This window comes from Salvia splendens, chromosome 21 (assembly GCF_004379255.2).
Source record: "Salvia splendens isolate huo1 chromosome 21, SspV2, whole genome shotgun sequence".
In the NCBI taxonomy this organism is placed as follows: Eukaryota; Viridiplantae; Streptophyta; class Magnoliopsida; order Lamiales; family Lamiaceae; genus Salvia; species Salvia splendens.
The window spans coordinates 26815109-26839438 of record NC_056052.1 but is presented as its reverse complement, the minus strand read 5'-3'; the positions used below and the strand labels follow the sequence as shown (position 1 = coordinate 26839438).

At 34.9% G+C, this 24330-nt stretch overlaps 3 protein-coding genes across 6 annotated transcripts; 2 read left to right on the top strand and 1 right to left on the bottom strand.

The window, feature by feature from the left end:
* Window positions 1-239: 239 nt before the first annotated feature.
* LOC121783189 (vacuolar protein sorting-associated protein 53 A-like) lies at window positions 240-8636 on the top strand. Its single transcript, XM_042181181.1, has 24 exons — window positions 240-715; window positions 1151-1245; window positions 1761-1817; window positions 1893-2043; window positions 2307-2377; window positions 2636-2760; window positions 3135-3295; window positions 3402-3543; window positions 3946-4009; window positions 4412-4594; window positions 4712-4753; window positions 5107-5211; window positions 5291-5350; window positions 5670-5747; window positions 5846-5935; window positions 6046-6111; window positions 6679-6756; window positions 6842-6975; window positions 7055-7148; window positions 7338-7415; window positions 7624-7686; window positions 7770-7838; window positions 7932-8027; window positions 8116-8636. Exons 1-24 carry the CDS (start codon window positions 658-660, stop codon window positions 8401-8403), a joined length of 2448 nt encoding a protein of 815 aa, XP_042037115.1. The 5' UTR covers window positions 240-657; the 3' UTR covers window positions 8404-8636.
* Window positions 8637-10904: 2268 nt separating this feature from the next.
* LOC121783283 (probable aquaporin PIP2-5) lies at window positions 10905-13115 on the bottom strand. Its single transcript, XM_042181309.1, has 4 exons — window positions 12755-13115; window positions 12021-12316; window positions 11263-11403; window positions 10905-11178 (listed from the first exon to the last, which is right to left on the bottom strand). The coding sequence occupies exons 1-4, from the start codon at window positions 13041-13043 to the stop codon at window positions 11053-11055; spliced, it is 852 nt and encodes a 283-aa protein (XP_042037243.1). The 5' UTR covers window positions 13044-13115; the 3' UTR covers window positions 10905-11052.
* A 7899-nt stretch (window positions 13116-21014) lies between these two features.
* LOC121785444 (probable protein phosphatase 2C 38) lies at window positions 21015-24066 on the top strand. Of its 4 annotated transcripts, none has more exons than XM_042183872.1 (5): window positions 21015-21136; window positions 21587-22089; window positions 22732-23099; window positions 23359-23595; window positions 23677-24066. In XM_042183872.1, exons 2-5 carry the CDS (start codon window positions 21747-21749, stop codon window positions 23905-23907), a joined length of 1179 nt encoding a protein of 392 aa, XP_042039806.1. In that variant the 5' UTR covers window positions 21015-21136; window positions 21587-21746; the 3' UTR covers window positions 23908-24066. The 4 variants fall into 4 exon arrangements, with proteins under 4 accessions (XP_042039806.1, XP_042039805.1, XP_042039804.1 ...); XM_042183871.1 differs by having other exon boundaries at window positions 21015-21141; XM_042183870.1 differs by lacking the exon at window positions 21015-21136 and adding an exon at window positions 21150-21302.
* Window positions 24067-24330: the final 264 nt, after the last annotated feature.

Genomic DNA, 24330 nt, shown 5'->3' with positions numbered 1-24330 from the left:
AGTATAAGCATAATTCATAAACATTGTTCTCTTCTTTTAGTTCAGATTAACATTGTTAAAAATATTATTAATATAATTAATTTTATAAATTATATAAAAATAAATCTTGATTTGTTATAGTAGTATTTTTAAAATCTGCTTAATACATAGTACAATTTAGATCACATATTATAGGAAAATAAGGACACAATATCAATATAATATTAAAAGTTAAACTAAAACAAAAATAAATTAAAATTAGTGGATTGTTTCTCTCTCAAAGTTTTTATTTTGATTGTCAACTATAGATTGAGATTGGCAGAGAATCGGCCGTTTGCTCATTGGATTAGGCGAATTGACGACTCTAGCTCAAGGAGATCCAAGTTTTTCTCATGTTTAGCAGCTTCTAATCGGAAAAAAAGGATCGTTTATTCATTCAACTGCACATTTCCAGCTCCAATTTTGATCGTGAAACAGTTTGATTGCCGGACGCGTAGGAGACTGGTGACTGGCCATGTAGCACCATTTTCCATCAGATGTGATTTTCTTGGCATTTTTGTTTCGAATTCAGTAAAGCAGCGGTTCGGACGCATGAATCAGATCCGTTCGATGAGTTTGAAGCGTTTGTGAGTATTTGGTTGCTGGATTACGATCTCCTTTAGTTTTTGAACGCGAAAAATGGCGTCACCTGACAAGCAAAGCGCTTTGGATTACATCAATCAGATGTTCCCCACTGGTTAGACACATCTTTCTCTATATCTGTTTCTGTGATTTTTATTTTTTATTTTTTATTTTTTATTTTTTATTTTTTTTTTTGGTTTGGCGTCAGCTGTTGGAAGGATTTCTAAGAAATTGATTCATGAGGGGGAATTTTAATGTCTTTTGGCTTGTAAAAGTTGGAATAGGATGGGTTTCGCTCAGTTTTAATTTATGTCATTTAGGAAGAGTTAGTTCCAGCTTATATCGTTGTGCTACTTTTTTTCTCTGCATTTAGCAGAGGAATGTTCAACGTATGAACTATGAAGATATTGTTTATCTGGAAGGTTTGTTTAGAAACAGAAGTAGAGTAAAATAGGTTGAGTCTGCCTGTGCTGTTGGAGCTTGAACTTCTAGATGTTGCCCTATGAATTTAGTTCAGTTGTTAATCACGTGGAAGCTGGTTGTTATGCAGAGGCCTCTCTATCTGGTGTTGAGCCCCTTATGCAGAAAATACACAGTGAAATCCGTAGAGTGGATGCTGAGATTTTGTCCGCTGTTCGTCAGCAGGTTGGTATAATCGCTAATTGATACTCTGTTATTTTATTGCTGATAAATTGGTAGGTATGGAATTCATAGACTGTAAATGGATCTTTGATTTTAGAGGTTTCATCTCAATTCTCACCTCCTTGGACTGGAATATATGGAATCAGTTGGGTGAGTCGGGGTGTAATAAAGTGAATGGAAAATAGGGATCACAAGAGTTAAGGCTTGGGTGGGGAAAGAAAGCTCACTTAAGACCAGATTTAAGTCAATGAAGCTAGTAATAAATTCTCAGTTAGTTAATGAATGAATGCTCGGTGTCCACAGAGAAAAAAATTTCTTAGTTTTATCTATAGTAACATGAAACTGGAAGAGGGCCTCTTGTTAGTAACTTGTGTGCTCTGTGTGGTATACGTGTAATCCTGGTCACATGTTGTTGTCGAAACTTTACGCACTTTCACTCGTGCTTATCAAGAACATACAACTTTTCTTGTAAAAAATCTGAATGTATTAACACATTATGATGTCTATATTTTTTATAGAGTAATTCAGGGAGCAAGGCCAAGGAGGACCTTGCAGCAGCTACTCGTGCTGTTCAGGTTTGTCCCTTCCCTTATTAGTTAGTTAATTGGCATGGTGCCGTCGACTAATTAGGTTTTATATTTTGAACTTAGGAACTCTTGTACAAAATGCAAGAAATAAAAACTAAAGCAGAGCAAAGTGAAACAATGGTTCAGGAAATATGCCGTGACATCAAGAAACTGGATTTTGCAAAGAAGCATATAACTACTACAATTACTGCCCTTCATCGTCTTACTATGCTAGGTGAGGTTTTTAGTCATGATTATCTTGGAGAGGAGTTTGACTCTCCATTCAGTCTAGTTTCATTTGGTTTTGATTTGTAGTCCTTCTAATCTTGTTGTGTTTAGTCTTCATGCTACTTCATCATCTTACTCATACAGGTGCTATTTAGTTATTCATGTTGGAATATATTTGGTTAAAATGTTTTGTTACGACCATTCTATTTGTTATCAGTATTTCAATAGTTTCTCTTCCTAGTTTCATGCTGCCTTTTCTCTTGTTGACAGTATCTGCTGTAGAACAACTTCAAGCCATGGCTTCTAAAAGACAATACAAGGAGGCAGCTGCACAGCTTGAGGTATTACATGGTGTGCACTTGCTAGCAGCCCTTCTTTGTTTACAGATATATATTTTTTGAGCTACATTGGTCGCAGCTCTGAGTTGAACTATTTGTTTCTTGCATTAGATACACTGTGCATCATATTACAGAAATTATGCTAATACGTTCAATCACATTACTTTGAGGTATATGATTGTTTACTTTGGGATGTCGAAATATTGACAGCTGTCCTGAATTTTCTTTCGCATAATTTCATGGGTTGGGTATGCATTTCAGGCTGTCAACCAGTTATGCAGTCATTTTGAGGCTTATAGAGATTTTCAGAAGATTGCGGAGCTACGAGAGAAGTTCAAGAGCATCAAACAAATTTTGAAGTCTCATGTGTTCTCAGATTTCTCTAGGTGTGTTAATCCTGAAGTCTGAATATCGACCTGAGCAAAATGACTTTTATGTGTTACAGTTGCCGTTTAATGATTGTATGAAGTTGCTTAACATATTCTTGGTTTATGACTCTCTTCTTCTCCTCGCGCTTTTTCTGTTGGTAGGGTTTAGGTAGATTTAGAACTTAGTAGAAGCTAGGAAAAGATAATTAGAATCACTTTTTTGTTTTGTTTTTGTGAATGCATGTCAAACAATCTAGAGAAGATGTCTTGTTTACGCTGTTTATAGTTGATTTTTTAATCATACTCTTGAGTTGAGTTTCATTACATCTGGTTTACATTTTTCTATGCGTTCACTTACTTTTCAACCTTTCTTCTCCTGTAATTTTGTACAGCTTAGGTACAGGAAAAGAGACAGAGGAATCTTATTTACTGCAGCAACTATCTGACGCATGCCTAGTTGTTGATGCCCTTGAACCGTCAGTTAGGGAAGAGTTAGTAAAGAACTTCTGTAGTAGAGAGCTTACTTCATACCGGCAAATTTTTGAGGGAGCGGGTTTGTCTTATTTCTTTATTTTGATTTTTGTTATTGCCTTCTGATTTTTCCTGAAGTTGACTTTGATAAGTTAAACTTTGAAATGGGTATATTCTATATTTGACAGAATTGGCGAAGTTGGATAAAACAGAAAGACGATATGCTTGGATCAAGCGCCGCCTACGGACCAATGAGGAGATTTGGAAACTTTTCCCCTTGTCATGGCATGTCCCTTATCTGCTTTGCATCCAGTTCTGCAAGTTGACGAGGTTGGTGATTTACCTCTCTTTTGAACTCACATGTCAAACATATGATTTGAGGTTCCACCTTGCCTGTAGCTAAATTGTTCTCCTAGGTTTACATCCTTGTTTGGCCAATGGAATTGACATTAAAGGACATGGAGTAATCATTTATAATGTTTTCAGTTTGAATATATAGTAGCATAGCATAATTATAATCTTGATTTCATAACCATGTATGACCTCTTTTGTTGTTTCTCTTTGAATCTGCCATTCTGTTTCTCGTAGAGACACTCCAGTGGGTGTCTGTTCATAATGTCGCAGTTACAATATTTTTGGTTATATTCATTGAAGAAACCTTGCTAAAAATGGATTTATCATAACTTCATGACTTATATTACATCATGATGAAGTTCTTTATGGTGTTAACAGGACACAATTGGTGGACATCCTCGATAAACTCAAAGAAAAACCAGATGTTGGAACATTGTTGCTGGTAAGCTCCTTTTTTGTACCTAGTTTTCTGAAGTGCTACCATTCTATAGAAGTGCTCTAGAAGATTGTGATGGTGGACACAATTAAATGTACACCACCATGCTGTAGAAGTGCTAATGCCAATCTTTTGCCCAGTGGTGATGTCCTTGCCTAACATCAAATACATGTGCATCTTTGCTGTATCTACAATATAATATATATTCTATTTTGTGATCCGTTAATCATGCTTTCCTTCTGCTTTTGCCTGTTATTCTAGATAATATGTTATGTTCCCTTCATCCCTAAATCGTTCAACTATCAGCTTCGCAAGCACTTATTATGAAACCAAATAAGTTCTACTATCAACTTAGATACTTATTCACTCATACACCTTAAAGGATTGGTTTCTTATGGGTGCTTGTAGGCTTTACAACGGACTTTGGAGTTTGAGGAAGAATTAGCAGAGAAATTCGGTGGTGGAAGTCGCAGCAAAGAATTAGGAAGTGACACTGGGGAAGATACAGCTGAGAGTAGCAGTCAGAATATTTCAGACATTCGAAAGAAGTATGAGAAAAGGCTTGCAGCACATCATGGAAATGAGAATGAGGCATGGATGAATTTTATGATTTCTTGACTTTGTCCATTAATCGATATATTCTAATGGTCAAAAATTGATGTCTCCCATCATGTTACTCCTTCCTAACTTAGTTATTTCTCTAACCAGGATCAAGATGGCCACAAAGATCTGTCTGTGCCTGATGCTGGGGTAACTTTTCTTGTCTGGATTTTCTTACAAGTCACTACGTACGAGTTTTTTGTTTTATGATCAGAAACAAGCCTTTTCCTCTCATATGTCTTGTTTTGATTTGCTTACTTCAAATGGTTGCCTCATTTATTGAGTCAGCAAACAGAAAGATTCTGGTCTTGCCTTTTGTGCTTCATTACTTGGCAGTTTTTAGGATTGACTTAATTTTCAGTTTCTTGTAAAGTATAACGTGCATGAAGGTGCAGCCTATCATTATAATAACTTCATTAGCTGTTTCATTTATGGGAGTTTCACTTTGATGAATATGTGAGATTATCAAGCATTACCTTGAATGCTATTTATTTATCTTGCAGTTCAATTTTAGAGGGATCATTTCATCGTGCTTTGAACCTTACTTGGCGGTCTATGTTGAACTGGAGGAAAGAACTCTTATGGAGCATTTGGAGAAACTTGTCCAGGTTTGGGTCATCATGATTGTTTGTAGGTACTCCGTTGCTTTTCTCCTTGACTAACATGTAATTGCATCTTATACTTCAGGAAGAAACATGGGAAACTGAAGAGGGAAGTCAAACTAATATTTTATCTAGCAGTATGCAGGTAATATATAAAGAGACCTTGAAATGAATTGTTAATAAGAGGTTATTATTCGAATTTAGTAAAATGAAAGATACATAATGCATCTTTCCTAATCCCTTACTGAATGCTTCTGCCTTGTTCATTTTGAATTCTCATTTACTACTTAGTCCAAGCAATAACAACTAAAATGGAACATTATATGCAAAATATAGCACTCTTCATGAAAACCAGAATAATTTATTTTTCTTTTACATGTCTCCCATGCTTTTGCATATTATTGCATTTATTCAACTTATTGAATCTTGCTTAATCCTTAATCCTTATTCACTGTATCGTGAAGGTGTTTTTGATCATCAGAAGGACGTTAAAGAGATGCAGTGCTCTGACAAAAAACCAGACATTGTTTAATTTATTCAAGGTTTGTTGGCTTCACAATCCGATGCCTAAATGATAAGGATATTTTTAGTAAAAAGAATATAGGTTACTCATACTCCGACTCCATTTTCCTGTAAATAGGTATTCCAAAGAATTCTTAAAGCATATGCTACAAAGCTTTTCTTAAGATTGCCAAAGGGTGGCACCGGACTTGTAGCAGCTGCTACAAAGGTACCTGTTTATTGAATCTTCTTTTGGTGTGTGTATGTGTTTTCACATCTTTCTAATGTTTATTTGAGCGCGATCTTTGTTGTGTTCAACTGACCAACCTTCTATCACAGACATCTGACAAGGATGAACGCTTGATCTGCTATATAGTCAACACAGCTGAATATTGTCACAAGACGGTTAGTTTTGAAATGACTTATTTATCTGCAAAGCAAATTGATTAAGTACTTGGATGCAATAAGCCAATAAGTTTTAGGACGTGGAAGATTAAAATGGTAGATTTAATGTAGAATGTTGCGAAGCAGTCTAGCCTGCTTGTTATTGTTTTAGAGCCGTGACCTTTGGATATCCTTCTACCTTGAGTTTTTCTTTTTATCAATAAAAAAATTCATACAAATAAAGATTTTCAATTATTTTGGCATCTGCACCACTGATCAAACAAGGTAATAGTACAAGATGACTGAAGAACTGTGGGTTGTGAAATCTGTTGTTTTGGTAGAAGAACGATACTCTAAATGCTATTATTGCAAGTTTCTAGCAAAGTAGCAGCAGGTTCTGTTGCTTTCCATTTATTGCAGACCACATTACTTTGTCAAATGCAAGTACCACATATGACTCTAATGGGTGGTTAATGAAGGGCTTTGTATCTAATGATCTTAACATGTCTGAGTTCTGTCATTCGATTCTTGTTTCTATATCATTCTTTTATCCAAAACTGAGTTCTTTCTTTCACACATTATTATCAGTCAGGTGAATTAGCTGAAAATGTATCCAAAATAGTTGATCCTCAATATGCTGATAGCATCGACATGTCTGAAGTACAGGTGAATAAAACCTTCATATGCCTTGTTTCACTGTTTATGCCTTGCGATCCCAATCCCCTTCTCACAGTTTTGCTGTATTTTGCAGGATGAGTTCTCAGCAGTCATAACAAAAGCACTGATAACTCTTGTGCATGGTATAGAAACAAAGTTCGACTCTGAAATGGCTGCAATGACACGTGTTCCTTGGGGCACACTTGAAAGTGTTGGTGACCAATCGGAGTAAGATGCCTTGATGAATATATGATTGCTGACATAGTTTGTTTTTTCATATGTTTACTTACACATATAATTCCTGCAGATATGTAAATGGCATAAATACAATTCTTACTTCAAGCATTCCTGTACTTGGAAGGCTTCTTTCTCCTATATATTTCCAGTTCTTCCTCGATAAGGTAAACGAGTAATTCCTAAATTGACTTTGTATCTTGCACTTTCATTGGAGGATAATACTTGAAAGTGTTCGCTAGTATTATTTTCACTGTGTGAGTTTGAATTTTTTTTTTCTCTTTTGAAACAAACAGCACAATTTTATTCTTCTACAGCAGTCATGTTCCAAAGCTAATCTCCTCTAACCTCTGCAGCTTGCATCATCTCTTGGTCCGCGCTTCTATCTCAACATCTTCAAATGCAAGCAAATCTCCGAAACAGGAGCACAACAAGTACTTGCTCTATTTACTATGTAACATTGTTTGCGTGAGTTTGTCTGGTTGGATGATTTTTATTGACAAGAAGGCCTTTTTTTCTGAATGATAATTATTTCAATGATTTTCGTCCCTGTTTAACCATATAAGAAATCAAAGAACTCTTTTTGGTGAAAATGAACTTAGCTTTTAATCTCTGTGGACATATTGTTTTATGCATAATCAGATGCTGCTGGATACACAAGCTGTCAAAACAATCCTTCTGGAAATTCCTTCCCGTGGGAAACAGGCAAGATACCGACAACTCTTCATTCTTGAGGTTTTTATCCCATGCCTTCATTTTTAGACTGCCCCTTCTGTTTCCCTGAGCAGGTATCTGCTGCTGCTGGCTACTCAAAATTTGTAAGCCGTGAAATGAGCAAAGCTGAAGCGCTGCTGAAAGTAAGATATCCATTGACACGGGACTTTGTGGTGGCGTAATGAGGCACTCCTAAACACCATTCCTTAGTAAAATGCTCTTTAAATGATCCACAGGTCATATTGTCCCCTATCGACTCTGTGGCTGATACATATTGTGCTCTGCTGCCCGAGGGTACTCCTTCAGAGTTCCAGCGAATTCTGGATCTTAAGGTTGCATGCTGTTTCCCCATCTCTAAAATCATGAATTCGTGTTCTTTTTGTGTTCATCTTCGACTAAAAGTTCCAAATCAATTTTCAGGGCCTCAAACGGACTGACCAGCAAAGCATACTAGACGATTATAACAAGCGTGGGGCAGGGACGTATCAACAATCCATCAAGGCAGCCGTTCCATCTGCACCTAGCTCTACGGTGGCACCTGTTCTACCTACACCTGCTGGAATCATTCCGCTGAAGGAAGAGTTGGCAAGGGCTGCTGCACTAGGGAGAGGTGCTGCCACAACTGGAATCCGCAGAATCCTAGCATTAACAGAGTCAACTACCAAAGATCGCAAAGATGGACCTCTGAGAAAACTTTTCATTGGATGAACGGATACAGAAATCGCCCTACTCTGGTTAGGATTCGTCCCTTTTTCTCGAGTATTAATGGCATTAATCAGGGTGATTAAGGTCTTAACTACAGTATTAGATTGTTTGGTTTGCAGATTTATTATTACATGAAAAAGGCTCGGACCTGAAGTCGTTTCGAGAGCCCGTTAAAAATTGTAACTTGCAAAATAAAAACACGTAAATTCCATATATAAATTCTTTTCTTTACATAACTTGCAAAGTAAACAGTCCTTAACAACTCTAATAATACGGTTACAAATTACATGCTCCATTACAATTTTTTTTATTTCTATTTCTCTTACTTAATCAATTTTGCAGTAAAACTCGTGTCGTTCCAAAAATTTCTATTTTTAGAGGATGGATGGAGTATGAGGTGTTGGAATCAAATATAGTTGTGCAATAGTTTTAATAAATGATTGGTGGCGTGTATTGTGAGTTGAGAATGACGCACTTCATTTGGTTTAATGTACTAAGCGAAAAAATGGTTGGCTATAATAGAATTGGCTGATTTTCAATTATATTAGTGACTTGGAGCATCCGCAACAGTACCGTCCCCGACGGGTGGTCGACAGGTTGCCGTTGCGGGCACCTCATTCCGTCGAGGAGCCCACCATTTCGGACTGAACTCGTTCTGACGGGACACGTGCCTGTCCACGTGGCACATTCTACGTCATACTTTTTTCACGATTAGTTATAATTAACCCTAAAAGTGGATTTTCTTCATTACTAAGGAAAAACCCAATAAAAATAAAAATATTGGTGGGAACTTGATATTGTGTATTCAACCTTGTAGCGGTGGGTGGAGGTGGATATCCATAAAAGGAAAGGGAAAGGGAGGTTGATTGCTAGTGTGTATTGTAAGTTGAGAAAAATGCACGTCGTTGGATTTAATGAACCAAGTGAAAAAATGGTTGGCTGTAATAGATTTGGTTAATTTTTCCATAATAATAGTGTGACCAAGTGAACTATAGTATTAGTCAAATTGAATGAGTTGCTGTTTCAAATTTGGCATGCTATGTAATTATCGTACTTGTCTAATATTAGTAAGATATCATCGCAAGATTAATTAAATTATTAACAAGCTGCAAAATAACAGTATGATAATGACAACTAGCTAGTATCATCTCTACCTATGTAAATCTAGTGATATTATGGAAAATTGAATTTCAAAATGTGTTTGTAAATTATTACTAGTTTACTACTCCCTCCGTCCCCGAATAAGAGTCGCTAATTTCCATTTTGGGCCGTCCCTCATTAAGAGTCGCTCTTCATTTTTACCATAAATGGTAGTAGGCCCCACATTTCACTAACTCACTCCACTCACATTTTATTATAAAACCAATATAAAAATATGGGTCCCACATTTCACTAACTTTTTCAACCAACTTTTCTCTACATTTCTTAAAACTCGTGCCCGGTCAAAGAGCGACTCCTATTAGGGGACGGAGGGAGTACTAAATTGGATCTTGTACTAATTGCCGTTTTTTTGCTAGAGGTAAGATATGTTAGGTGGCAACTGTCATTAAGAGACAAAGTACATCAAAGTACGTAATATTATTGCATGGGAATTGAAGAAAAATATTTTAAAAATGTTGTGTAAGCAAAGGTTCTCGACTATTATATTTGGTTGAGTTAATGCAGAACTACATATAATATTCAATTAAATAATATTAAAAGCTTTATATTGATAAGATAAATTGCTATCTAAGTCAGACATAAAAAAAAAAGCAAGCAAATACAAATATGTTATCGAAGTCAGACATAAAATAGCGAGAATGCAGGAAGAAGTCGTAAAATAATTGCGGTTCTCAAATTATACAAAATATTTTGTGGAAATCTTATACTCCCTACTGTAAAAGATCTATTTTATTATCTTAATACTACATAAATTAAGAATTTCATTTTAAATATGTGAAACTCATTCAACTAAATATTATTAGTACCATTATAAATCAATATATAAAAGTGAGACAAATATTTCACTAATTTTCCTTTATATTTTTTAGATACCGTACCATTATCAAAACAAGACATTATATTAATATTAGCATATCATAAATAGAATGAGTATTTCACATGAAGTTGAATAGCATTGTTTTAATGGCATTCACCAAAACTTAAAACGATATTTTTCAAACTCTAGGTGGAATACCTAAATTCTGTTGAATTTCCACATAATATAAACGTTAACTTCTGGTTTTCCACGTCATAGTTGGAGCTGAAAAGTGTAAGCTTGTGCCGTGTTTGCAACTTACATTTAACATTAAAGCTTTTTCTTCTTACATTTTTCAACCCTAAAAGTAACATACTTACTTTGTAAGTGGAATATTGGTGGAATTGATAGTATATTTATGGCATTTTGAATATTATGAATACATATACATATATAAGATTGCATCAATAAAAGACAAATGGCCTTTCAAGAATGAACTAGATGATGGAGGAAAGCATGAGGAAATCCATACACAAAAACAAGCATATAAGGAAAAGGGATATCTTACTAATAATTCACAAGAAAATGATAAATATTTCTCTTGTTTCATTTCTGATCATGATAAATAAAATGAAAAACAGACAACAATTCTCTCTTTTTTTTCTGACAATTTCATCATAGAAAATTAAAAATAATCAAACATGGTGGGAAGCACTGCTCCTGAATGAGCCAAGTGCCTTAGCTGCTCCTGCCCTCAATATGAACTGATGGTAGAAAGCTGCAATGGCTGCACCAATGAAGGGTCCAACCCAGAATATCCACTGCAAATCAATCAAAAAAATAAGCAATTTTAAAAATTATTTCAAGAAGTATAGTATTTGGAGTTGATGAAGAAAGTTAGTTACTTGATCATCCCAAGCCTTGTCCTTGTTGTATATCACTGCGGCTCCGAGACTCCTTGCCGGGTTGATGCCAGTGCCAGTGATCGGGATCGTGGCGAGATGAACCATGAAGACTGCGAATCCGATAGGAAGAGGCGCCAAGACCTAGTATATATTCAAGATAATGTCATGAATGAGTTTATATCATCCCTATCTAAGTTAAATAAATGACTAAAATAGAGTCCCTTTTATTGAATTCAAAGTCTCAAAATGCAAGAGGTTGTTTGTTCCCAAAGACAGTTAAAAATGGCACAATATCAAGTTCCCACCAATCTTGGAAAAGAACCATTTCATGGATTTCATATCCCATGTCACAACAAAATTTTATTTTTCCTTAGTAATGAGGAAAATCCACGGTGGCAATCACGCAATAGTCATTATTATAATAGTAGTAGTATTTGTTGGGGGAATCTTTCCTATGCTTAAATTCCTAAAGTTCAAAGTATGGTAATAAATTCCAAATCCTCTTCATCATTATAGATTTCTTGAAAGTGTAACCACCACATGTTCTTGCAACTGCATCCACATTTGCTGACTCAGAAACACATTAGAAAAGGTTGGACTTAGCTACAAAAAAGGTAGGCATTCAATAATGTTGGAGTGTTCCTTAAACTAAATGATCACTAAATTTAGAATACTAGTTTCTCATATACTAATAAAGAATTTGATTTTCATGTAAACTCAATATTGTAATAGCAATTAGCAATGAAATAGAGACTGACCGGAACGTGGGAGTCTCTGGCGCTCCTCTTCGGATCGGTGGCGGAGAAGACGGTGTAGACGAGGACGAAGGTGCCGATAATCTCAGCTCCGAGCCCGACTCCAGTGCTGTAGCCGTCGTTGAGCTCGTTGGCGCCACCGCCGTACCTTTTGTAGTGGGAGCTTTGGAAGGCCTTCACCAGCCCGACTCCGCAAATGGCGCCCAAGCATTGAGCCACCATGTACATCACGGCCCGAATCAGAGACACTTTTCGGGCCAACAGAAGCCCGAATGTCACGGCCGGGTTAATGTGACCTCCTGCAACAACAACACCATCATAGCATAAGAAAAATCGATTCCAATTCATGAAAAAACAAGAGGTTTTTATATAATATACTATTCTGCTTTGAACAGAAACAGTAAAACTGGACAAAAAAGGAATTAATTAAGTTAGTGAAAATTTATGCAGAATTTAAATATAAGTGCAAAATTAACGCGGCGTAACATTTTATCAGATTTTTCGATTGTTTGCATACTTTTCTTCAACAGATCGAGGAATTTTTTGTTACTTTTTAAAAAAGAGTAAACCTTATCCAACTTTCCAACGCCAGAAGATGTTCCCCTGTTCCATGCAGCTAAGATGAACAAAATTACTAAATTGAAACAACATACCTAAAACCTAAAATTCAAAAATAATTCCACAGCGTTTCCAGATCGAAACACCCTAAAAAAACTCAAATCGAGGTGAGAACTCACCGGAGATTCCAGCGGTGCAGTAGACGAGGATGAAAATCATGCCTCCGAACGCCCACGCAATGCCGAGAATTCCGACGCCGCCGCACTCGTCCGCCGCCGACTGGCTCTTGTACCCAATCACAGTGAGCACAGTGATGTAGAGGAAGAGCAGAGTTGCGATGAACTCCGCAATCAGAGCTCGATAGAACGACCACTTCGTCAGCTCCTCCGCGTCGATCAGCGGCGCCGGCGGCGGATCGTGGTAGTCCTTCGCCCCGTAGGAGCCGTGCTCCGCCACCTCCTTCGTCATTGCGTCGAGAGGGAGAGAGATTCGCAGAGAGTGAGAGAGAGATGTGAAGTGTAGTGAGAGAGAGATAGTGGGGAGTGGGGATATTTATGGAAGAAATGAGATATGGGATTAAGGGGTGATTAACGGTAATTAAAAGTGATTAAGATGCGAGTAATTAGAGATTGGGCCGTCCATGGTTATTAGAGGGTTGGGTTTCGTTTTCACCGACCCACGAGACTGTGGCCCACCACCTTCCACCGTTTTCTATTTAACGGCTACTTTTGAATAAGATCACAAATTTTGCCAAAAAAAAAAAATTCATATTTACCATGAATTTAATCTGATCATAAAACTTATGAACTTTATATAGTGATTTGAAATTCGGGTGAAATTCGGGTGAGATTTGAACTCACAAAACAACGTCGTTTACATTATTAAAAGTGTCATCATTTCTTATATCCGTCATATTGTTCAGTTACATGATTCGGTATATCATCATATTGAATTTCATTTATAAAAAAATTGAACTAGTGTGAAATTAGCTACAAAGTGCAAATAATATTAGCCAATAAGTTTTAAGTTTGTGAAAAATACGTGATTTTGATTAAGTTTATGATTTTATTAGATCATTACCTATTTTAGTAATTCCATGAATGTGTATTATGAATCTGTATTACGAATGTGTGAGACTCTTAATTTGGAATTTCTTCTTGAATTCTAGCTCGACGAATCAAGCAAGTAACAGTAAATAATTCCTTGTGATTTTTCAACTATAGGAATTGACACAAAACATTTTAATTTTGCAATTAAACTATTTTTTTGTCACAACTACAATAATGTCAAAAGTGATGTGTGGTTTGAAAATTAAACATTTCTACTTTTCTTTTCCAAATAAATGGGCACATGGTAAGAAAAAAGCATCATAAAGTGGACCCCAAAGATCATATAAATATATTATGATGATCTCAAATCGGTTTCATTCTACCCAATAATTTGTTTTCTTGAATATTCTACATTACTTAAAAGGTGTTAAATTATTTGATGAGTATGATCAAATTTAAACAATCATTCCTTCAAAATAAAACAATTAATTTTTTTAGATAATACAATGAATTGTACTTATGCATGATCATTTTTTTATTTAGACGTATGATTTGCTGCATGTTACTTGCAAGGCATAAGAATGGATATTAGTTTTTAAAATTATTTTATTATGTTTGAAGCTAATGAGTAATGACAACCAATATAACAACACATTTTTTATTTTTTTATTCATGATCTATCTGGAGATTCTTTTACGAATTAGATCATCATATAAGGGGTTATAATGAGTAATGTCAACCAATATAACACATTTAAATTCTAACAAAATGGCTAACGACAGTTTAGGTCTATGATTTCATTTTATAATTTTTACACTAGTTTTTTTGCTGTTCGTGGTTATTATATATCTCTTGACGAATATGGTTAGCAGATAATGTCGTGTAGTGCTTTTTGTTTATGTTTTTCTTATGTTTATTTGCTGATTTTCTTCTACAATAATTTTGAATAGAGCATTTATTTTTGTCTATTTTATTGATTTGTTGTTTATTTCTGTAACAAACTGAGCCTAAATTGATATTCTGATACTCGCTAATTTCTTATTTTAGCATTTTTTGCATTAAAGATATTTTTTGTATGTTACTAAGCTCAATATTTTCTTATACTAAAAGTTAGTTCTAGAAAATTTATACTACATCCTCATACAAATCGAAAATTAAGTAGGCCAATTTTTTTTAAGTAGAATATATACGGTTCGACATAATTAAAATAAATGTAGACAATTAATATAACTAAGTCAAATTATTGAATCAAAGATAGTAAGATGAGGACTTTAGTTATCAGAGTTAACAAAATCAAGGGACACGTGGAGGGCAGTAAACCACTTCCTCGGCTACCACGAGGGCTTTTATGTAAGGCTTGTATTCAATTGGCGGTTAGACTTTATGGGCCAAAGCCCAAATTATATGTTCTTCTCCATTTTTCTCCTTTTAATTTTCCTTTTCTGTTTGATAGTGAAATATTTGCATTGAAAATCCATATTTTTATTTTTATAAAAATAATACATTATCATTATAAAATATATATCAGAAATGGGATTGAAGAATGGTAACCTAAGAGAATTAAAATTGATCATGCCAGCCCCCTTTGTGCTAAAGATGAAACCATGGAATTATTAGGCATGATATTTTAGACAAGTAGTGTTGCCTAATTAATATACTATTACTACAAAAATGATTAGTTTTAAGTGGACATGGTTCTTTAGTATCTTTTACTTCCACCAAACTATCAGAAAAAGGACAATAATGACACTCACTTTTTCTTTGAGTTATTAAGCTTTTCTAATGACCAACGGTCACATTGTAATTAATTAATGTATGTAGGGAAACAATAAAAGTAGAATTTTTAAAACATGTAATTCGCAATCTATGCTTAAATTGATTGCAGTTGTGATAAATTTAATTTTATATAAAAAGAAAAACTCGAGCCCAAAAAAGCGAGTGAGAGTCACACAACAAATATTTGTCGTTGGCTCGTTGCACTCGTGATTATTGCATGAGCATATTGTCCAATACGTGGCAAGTGACTGTATTCGACTCATGCAAGCGCAGTTTCAGGATCGGAAGCAAGAAAAATGTAGTACCATATAAACCATAGTTAAAATTTGTAAGCAATTAGAAAGTGGAGTTAAAACAAAACCTTATCTAATTAAATCCCGACATATATATGTCCAAAATGTGTGGTTGGAAAAATGATAATTGATGGAATAGTATATTTTTCCATAATAAGGGCATCCGCAACACGTGCCTTCACGGTGCCGCGTTCCGTGTCTGCGGAACGAAATCACGGAGACACACGTTGCAGCCGCCCGTGTCGTCCCCATGCCGTGCCGTGAGTCATAGCCGCGAGACGCGGCACGACACCTCTCGCCACGCGCCGAGGCGACGTGGCGAGCTCCCAACGCATGCGTGACGCCCACTCGCCGGCTCGCGAGTGGGCGTCGTCACGTGCTGACGCAATAATTCATTTTATAAAAAAAATGAATTAAAAAAAAATTATTTATAAAAATTGATTTTTATATTTAAAAATAATTTTTACAAATAAATAAATACAAGAAATTCGTAATAGCCCATATATATTTGATGGGCTTGCGAATTTATGAAACTCATTCTTGGTTATTTCTCTTTTATAGAGACATTCTTGAATGTTTTATGTTCCACTTTCGATGTGGGACAAACTCATTCTTGGTTGTTTCTCTTTTATAGAGACATCCTTGAATGTTTTATGTTCCACTTTCGATGTGAGACAAACTCATTCTTGGTTGTTTCTCTTTTATAGAGACAACCTTGAATGTTTTATATTCCACTTTCGATGTGGGACAAACTCACTTTTGGTTGTTTCTCTTTTATAGAGACATCCTTGAATGTTTTATGTTCAACTTTCGATGTGGGACAATCTCACTCATAGTTGTTTCTCTTTTATAGAGATATCATTGAATGTTTTATGTGTTTTATGTTCAACTTTTGATGTGGGACAAACTCACTCATAGTTGTTTCTCTTTTATAGAGATATCCTTGAATGTTTTATGTTCCACTTTCGATGTGAGACAAACTCATTCTTAGTTGTTTCTCTTTTATAGAGACAACCTTGAATGTTTTATATTCCACTTTCGATGTGGGACAAACTCACTTTTGGTTGTTTCTCTTTTATAGAGACATCCTTGAATGTTTTATGTTCCACTTTCGATATGGGACAAACTCACTCTTGGTTGTTTCTCTTTTATAGAGATATCCTTGAATGTTTTATGTTCCACTTTCGATGTGGGATTTTAATTATGTCTTTTTCTATTTTTTAAAATTATGTCATTTTTATTTTTTTAGGATTTTAATTATGTCTTTTTCTATTTTTTTGAATTTTAAGTTGTAATGTTATTTTAATTTTTATGAAGTGTGTTTGTTTTAATTGAATTGGATTGGAAATAAAAATAATAAATGAAATTGAATGAATAGTAATTTAAGGAACGGTTAAGAAACGGATAAGGAACGAAGGGTTGCAGGTTCTGTTCCATAGTTAAGGAATGAAGATAAAAAGTACAGTGAGGCCCGCAAATAGTAGTTTAATAAATGGTTAGGAACGGTGGGGGAACAACGCAGTGAATGCTTTAAGATGATGGGAATAATGAGGTGGAAGATGATTGTACAAGAGATTATCTAATCAAGTAATGATGCCCAACGACATGAGAGATGATTACATGACAAACAAAGCGTGACATATAGCATCCCACACTCACCTTTTTCTTGAGTGGTCACAACTAAATTCCAATTCAATTTCTCTCACCATTCTTGTGACATCTCATATATTTCTAACTTTTATTTATGAATAAATCGAGTCCAATTGAGTCTAGTATCTCCGACTGTAATATAGAGTAGTTATTTGAGTGCATAGTTTTGCACTTTCGATTTATATATATGCCCACCAGTCGAGCCAAAAGTTGACCAACCCTAGTATTTTAATTTGTATAGTGTATTTTCGACTCGGGTTAGATAAAAAATTTATTAGAATTATCTTTCAGTGCTTGATTTAGCTTGCAATTCTTAATTATAAAGTGAAAGGTTACATGAATGAATCAAAACACACTTGAAAAATACGAATTATGAGAATTTACAGATATGAGATTGCATATTCGAGGTGATCTTAACTTATAGTATGATCATATCAATTATCTAAATTACATTAAAAATGTTTTTTAATAAAATTTAATTATATAGTTTTTATTAATATTTTTATCTGCATTCGTACGTGTCATCACGTAATTTGATAGATCATGGGAAATGTAAGGTGGGAGCTACATGGGGTTCACCCAAATAGGTTGTTAAATAAATGCACACTTTTCAAAAGTGTTTACTCTTATTTTGGGAATCTTCATGTTTTTTGTCTACTACTTATTAGATTTCATTACGTAAGAGGCGTTTGCCAGTATATACTTCTTTGAAAGTTTGGTTGAACTAATGTTAGGTTACTTAATTTCATTTATTGGTTGTGGTAAATGTTAGTTAGTGTTCGAATTATTGACTTTGCTATACTAAAATATTATTCCAATAATAACCCCTAAATCATAATCACATATTAAAATTTGCAAAAGAAAAAGAAAATAAATTCATTATAAAAAATATGAGCTATAAAAAAAGTACTGTACTAAAATGGTTGGTGTATAACTGTATAACCTGCGGCTCTTTTAAATTGTTTGCTAAATTTACCAAACATGTTGATGAAGAATTACTTTTGCAGAGAAAAACCAAAGAAGTAAGACAAAGTTATTGCTAGACTCAATTTGAATCTTGAGCTCAAGGATATTAGTATATTACAACAACTTGATTATTATCTACTAATAAATCAAATTAAAAGTAAAAAAAATGAACCTCTTAGATTCAAAACGTTTTGGATCATATATTGTGTAAGAAAGTGGGTGACATTTTGTTTGTCGAATTTATACATTCTTTTATATTTTTCAACCCAACAATTTCTCTAATAAAAGCTTCTTTGAAACGACAAAAAAAATAAAATGAGTCATTGCATGTCAGCACCGGCCCTTGACTCATAAAGCCGTCCAAATTCTGTGCATGGCTTGTGACATGATGACTTGCTCAGTCTCCAATTAAAATTTCAACATGTTTCTATTGTGATTTTTAGTGGAGCCTAGTTTCAAATCCCAAATAATACTTTTTAAAGTTATTACATTAGCAAGTTATCATTGTATTCAAAGTTAAATTTATAAATTAAAGGGACGTGATCGAATGACATGGTACTCGTTCATCCTTAACTAAATGGTCAGAGGATCGATCTCTGCCTTTGGGAATGAACTAGCTTTAGATCCTTAACCAAATAGTCACTGGATCCCAACGGACTGCAAGGCTGCACCGAACCGCTACCAAAGCATAGCTAGTCTCGAACATTCACCACGCCTGATCTCGTCCCCTCCGCGACCATACCACAATTTTTGGATCCCGCTCCCATTTTCGGTATGCATTGTGGAGTACTCTCACTTAGATGTTAGAAGCTAGCTCTATAGTTTTGTTGCTAAAAGGGCTACTATAAGTTTATGATGCTATTTCTCAATCAATCGTTATTATGACATTTCAATTCAAAAGGTACATGTAACCAAACGACCCAATATTAATTAATTGCATTTAAACTTAAAACAAAACATGATGAACTAATTAATTACTGCATACTAGAATCAATCAAAGTTTGATTAATTAACTAAATTTGTGAGAAGTATATGCTTGGTAGTATAGAATTATTCGACGTTTCCAGACTGTTTTTGTCGGGCTCGTAAAGTGCTCGATATCTTGGATCGTGGTCATGTGCTCAAAATACTCGGTAGATGCCGAGGACTATGTGTGCTCGGTAACGCCTTTTTTTTATAAGCGACTTAGGGCACCTAAGTAGTAGGCCAAGTTATGTGAATACCTTGGATCTAACATTAAATTTTGGAAGTCCACCTAATTTAGTGCAAGTATATATGTTCTTTTCCGACATGCACTAACATCCCATCTAAATTAGGCTAAGGTTTGAAAAACGAGACGTTTTTCGCCTGTGGTGAAGATATATAATTACCACCATTCCACCAAATGGAAGCCATGGAATGGAAAGTGAACAATTAAACCAGTCATGGGTGATGGGACCAACACAAATTAAATAAAGGTATTTTTCCAATTTAAGAAATCGAGATCTAGTGTTACTTATATATGTCGATGACATATCCTATAAAATATTTTCATGGAGTGTATAATTAATTCAATAAAAAATATTACTACTAATTTTTAAACCATTGCTATTTCATGAGAGTAAATCAATCAAAATATATGTCATGTATTTTGTACTTATTAAGCATTTAAAAAATTTTGGTAGCTTAGTAATTTTATTTAAAGATGATTCCTAGAAATAACAAAGCGTTTATCCTAAATTACAGCACACAATTTTTCTAAATTTTGCTTTCACAACCACTTATATATATTTTTTGCAAATTACAACGTTCAAAATTTTCTTATTCTTGAAAGTACCCCATTTTGTAGCATGGTCTCTATGAAGGTACACATCATACTTTGTGGCATGGTCCCGGTGAAGGTATAGTATTATTGCAAAAGGAATAAGTAATTTGTAACTGAAATATTCTATAAAATTTTGTGAAAGTTACTTCAAGGAATTAATCTCATATTATGGTAAGGTGACTATAATAATATTGACTAACTTTGGTCTAAATAGTCCACTTCATACTTTAAAATTTTAATAAAAGCCTTATTAATTGGTTCGATAGCTATAACTAAGTAATTGGGCCTCCATAGATAGATTTTACCATTGGGCTACTGAGATATTTGGATCTTTAAATAAGTTGTCTAATTAAATCCATTGGGCTTTTGAATGTAACCAAACGAGGATGGCACATGTCGATAAATAAACTGCTCAAGAATTGCAAAGGAAGTTAATGATAATAAATAATACAAATAAGAAGAGGAGTAATATTAACTTTCAAAGGAAAACATCATTTTATTAAACTGAAAAAAGAAATGGTTTGATTACTTGAGATCGATTGATATTGAATAGATGAATATTTATATATACAAATATAGAGATAATTATTAAACATTATATTTCTAAATCCATTACTAAAAGAAACAGTTTGATAATTCAGAAATGAGAGAGTGTTGTATAGAAGAATAGTTTTCATATTATACAAATACAAAAATAACTTAATATGATTAAAAATATAAGATTAGTAACTTATTTTCTTGTCCATGAAGCAATAATAAGAATTTGGGAGTGAATATTTCAAGAAATAGGACTACTATTTTTTTAGTAAATTAAATAAGGGAAGGGATGAGATAAAATTGCCTAAAAGAAAGGTGTGTTCTTGGTCAAAGTCAGAATCCCATAACACTCCATCCATGAACAAAAAAAACACCTATAAATTCATATAAATTGACAAATGAAAAATACCCAAAAACCCAACCCAGAAACTAGCCAGCACAAATGGCTCCATTGGAATTTGATCACTCGCGTGCACTTCTACTAATGTATTGTACGAATTTCATTCTCTCTCTACATTTCCCATCTCTTGATCCAATCTTGTGCCATTGTTTGTTAATATATGTGAAAAAGATGCAATTTTTGGCCACCCCTTCTGTAATTTCATTGATTCCAATTCAATGTTGAGATGGGTGTGTGAGCTATAGCTTTTAGGTATGGTTATGTTTTTCAAAGTTAGTTTTTGTTGTTGTGATTTGAGAGTTCAAATTGATTGTTTGTTGGATGTAGCTTATGTTATGTTGTTTATGTGCAATATACATAGTTTTTTTGGTTTCATTGCTGTATGATTTTATCTTTATCCTTAATTTAGTTTTTTTTGGTGCTTTGTTATGTACTTAAGTTTCTTTTTTGTTTCATTGTAGTATGAATTTACTACCTTTTGGCCTCAATTTAGCAGTTTTTGTTTATTTACTTAGTTTCTTTTGGCACAATTACAGATTGATGGTGCTTACATTTGAATTGGGTTTCATATAAGTGGTAGAGGTTAGGGCAGGATTCATATGTCTGATTGTATACATGAAAAAAGGAAAATATTGGGGCTAAGGGTTGGTCTGGTGAAGGGAAAGAGGTCAAATTGTTGAGTGATAAATTGTATCTATGAGTACAATGGTGACAAATTCATGGAGAAAGTATGTCACCCCTTGTTGGCGGCCCTCGGTGTTGAGGCAAGGGGAGAATTGCAGCAATAAAGTGGGCGATCCTAGTGGTCGGGCGGACAAGTTGTGGTGGTACAAAGATATAGGACTACATTTGTACGGGGAATTGTCAATGGCGGTTATTCAAGCAAATAATGTATTAGAGGATCAATGCCAAGTAGAGTCGGGGCCGATGAGTTATATGGAGGCTTGCCCTCGAGGGACATTTGTTGGAATCTACGACGGACATGCTGGCCCTGAAGCTTCCCGGTTTATAAACACCCATCTATTGGAAAATGTTAAGAGTATGAACCTTTGCCTCCTGTTGCTATTGTAGTCTTTCAACGTGTCGTTTGAGTTTGTGTTTGTGATGTTTTTTTTATGTTTAGACACTTTTTGGACTTCTAGTTAATGTTACTTTCTTTTACAGTGGAATGTGCTGGACTTTCTTTTCGATAAAGTTATGCGCTTCTGGTAGGTTGTCCACACTAATTCTACAAAGAATTCATGAAAAATGTATTTTGTTCTGAAAAACATATGTTTAATGATTGAACAAAAGCTGGGAAACAAACAATATAGTATATTATAAGTAGCTTAATGAGATGTACCTTAGATAACTGTTTTAGAACTCTTTCCTAACATCTTGTTAAAATTTAGAAGAGCGTGTAGTGTGTGTGTGTGAGCTGCTTCTGTCGATCTTTTTGTGTAGTACTTGATAGTTTTATTTGAATATCATACATTGCATATACTGAACTCCGTCCATGTATTATATTTGTATAAAGAAACAAGTAAATTCAATGGTTAAAATGATTTTTGATGAGATATAGGCTTTCGTGATCTGTTGTTAATTTGTTAGGACTTTCTTTTTCTGGAACAGTTCTTGATCTGTTGTTTAAAGTCCCTTTCATCAGAAACTTGCTAAAACTCGTGGTTTACTCACTTTACAGGATATACATTCGAGAGTCGAGAGATGTCGGCAGATGTTATAAAAAATGCATATTTAGCAACGGAAGAACAATTTCTTTCTATGGTGAAGAAGCAATGGGAAATCAAACCACAGATCGCCTCTGTGGGTTCGTGTTGCTTAGTAGGCGTAGTATGTGACGGGATGGTATACACTGCAAATGCTGGAGATTCTAGGGTGGTGTTAGCAACAGTAGAAAAGTCTGGTAAACAGGTCAAAGCCGTTCAATTATCAGACGAACACAACGCCAGTGTTGAATCTGTCCGGGAAGAGCTGCGCTCATTGCATCCCGATGATCCAAAGATCGTCGTTCTTAAGCACAATGTTTGGCGAGTGAAGGGTGTTATTCAGGTAAACTCTTGTTTCAGTGATATCTCTTTACTAATTTTCCATTTGATCGAGTAAAGGACCGAAAGGGGAGTCTTGTGTAAATGACAGTATGATCCATTTTATGGACTTACAAAAAATATCACAAAATCGAGCAAGAATCTATCCACAAATACAACTTAGGAAGAGTGCAGCATTATCTTGAAAGCTATTGTTTTCCTCTCCTTTCTTTGCAGTGCAATTCTTTCCTAACTCCGTGTTTCGTCTCCTCGTTCTGTCCTAGATTTCCAGATCGATAGGCGACGCCTACTTGAAGAGAGCAGAGTTCAACAAACCGCCTTTGATAGCAAAATTCAGGATTCCAGATCCTTTTGAGAAGCCAATCCTGTTGGCCGAGCCATCAATACACGTACACAAACTTCAACATGGAGATCAGTTTCTCATATACGCCTCTGATGGTCTATGGGAACATCTCAGCAACCAAGACGCAGCCAACATTGTCCACCACTCTCCACGCAACGTACAGTTTATACACCGATAAATGCTCATTTTTCTTCCTCGAGTAAGTTTTTCTAACGGGCGTAGTCCCTTCCCATCTCAGGGCATTGCCAAGAGGCTAGTAAAAGCCGCGCTCAAGGTTGCCGCGAAGAAGAGAGAGATGAGATATTCAGACCTGAAAAAGATCGACAGGGGCGTGAGGAGACATTTCCATGACGACATCACTGTAATAGTCCTCTTCCTCGACTCACATTTGATCAGCCGGAGCTCGTTTCAGCGGCCCATTCTTTTGGTGAAAGGAAGCGGGGTAGCACCCGGAGATGACTACGCGTAGATTAGATTGGTGGTATAAACATGTTTTGTTTTTGATAAGTTTCATCAGAAGAAAGATGTTTGATAGATGTATAGAACTGGCATATGAAACACGAATTTTGCAGGATAAGAAACAGAGGAATTACTAGGGATGTAATGAGAAAATTATTATTCAGTGTTATGTCGAAATTTTTTTTGTTTAGGATGATATTATGATAAAAAGTTCCTTGAATGAGAACCTTTTTCTGTATTCTATGAAAGAGAAACACGCCAATTTTATCAGCACTTATTTGGTAAAATGTGGAAAGATAGCTACATTTTTGTATGGACAAAATTTAAGGTAAAGTTGTTGAATGTATTCAGATAGAAAAAAAGGTAAGTGCATGTTTGGAAAAAGAGAGATTAGATAATGTTTTTATTCATAAAGTGGCATCTAACTTTTTAT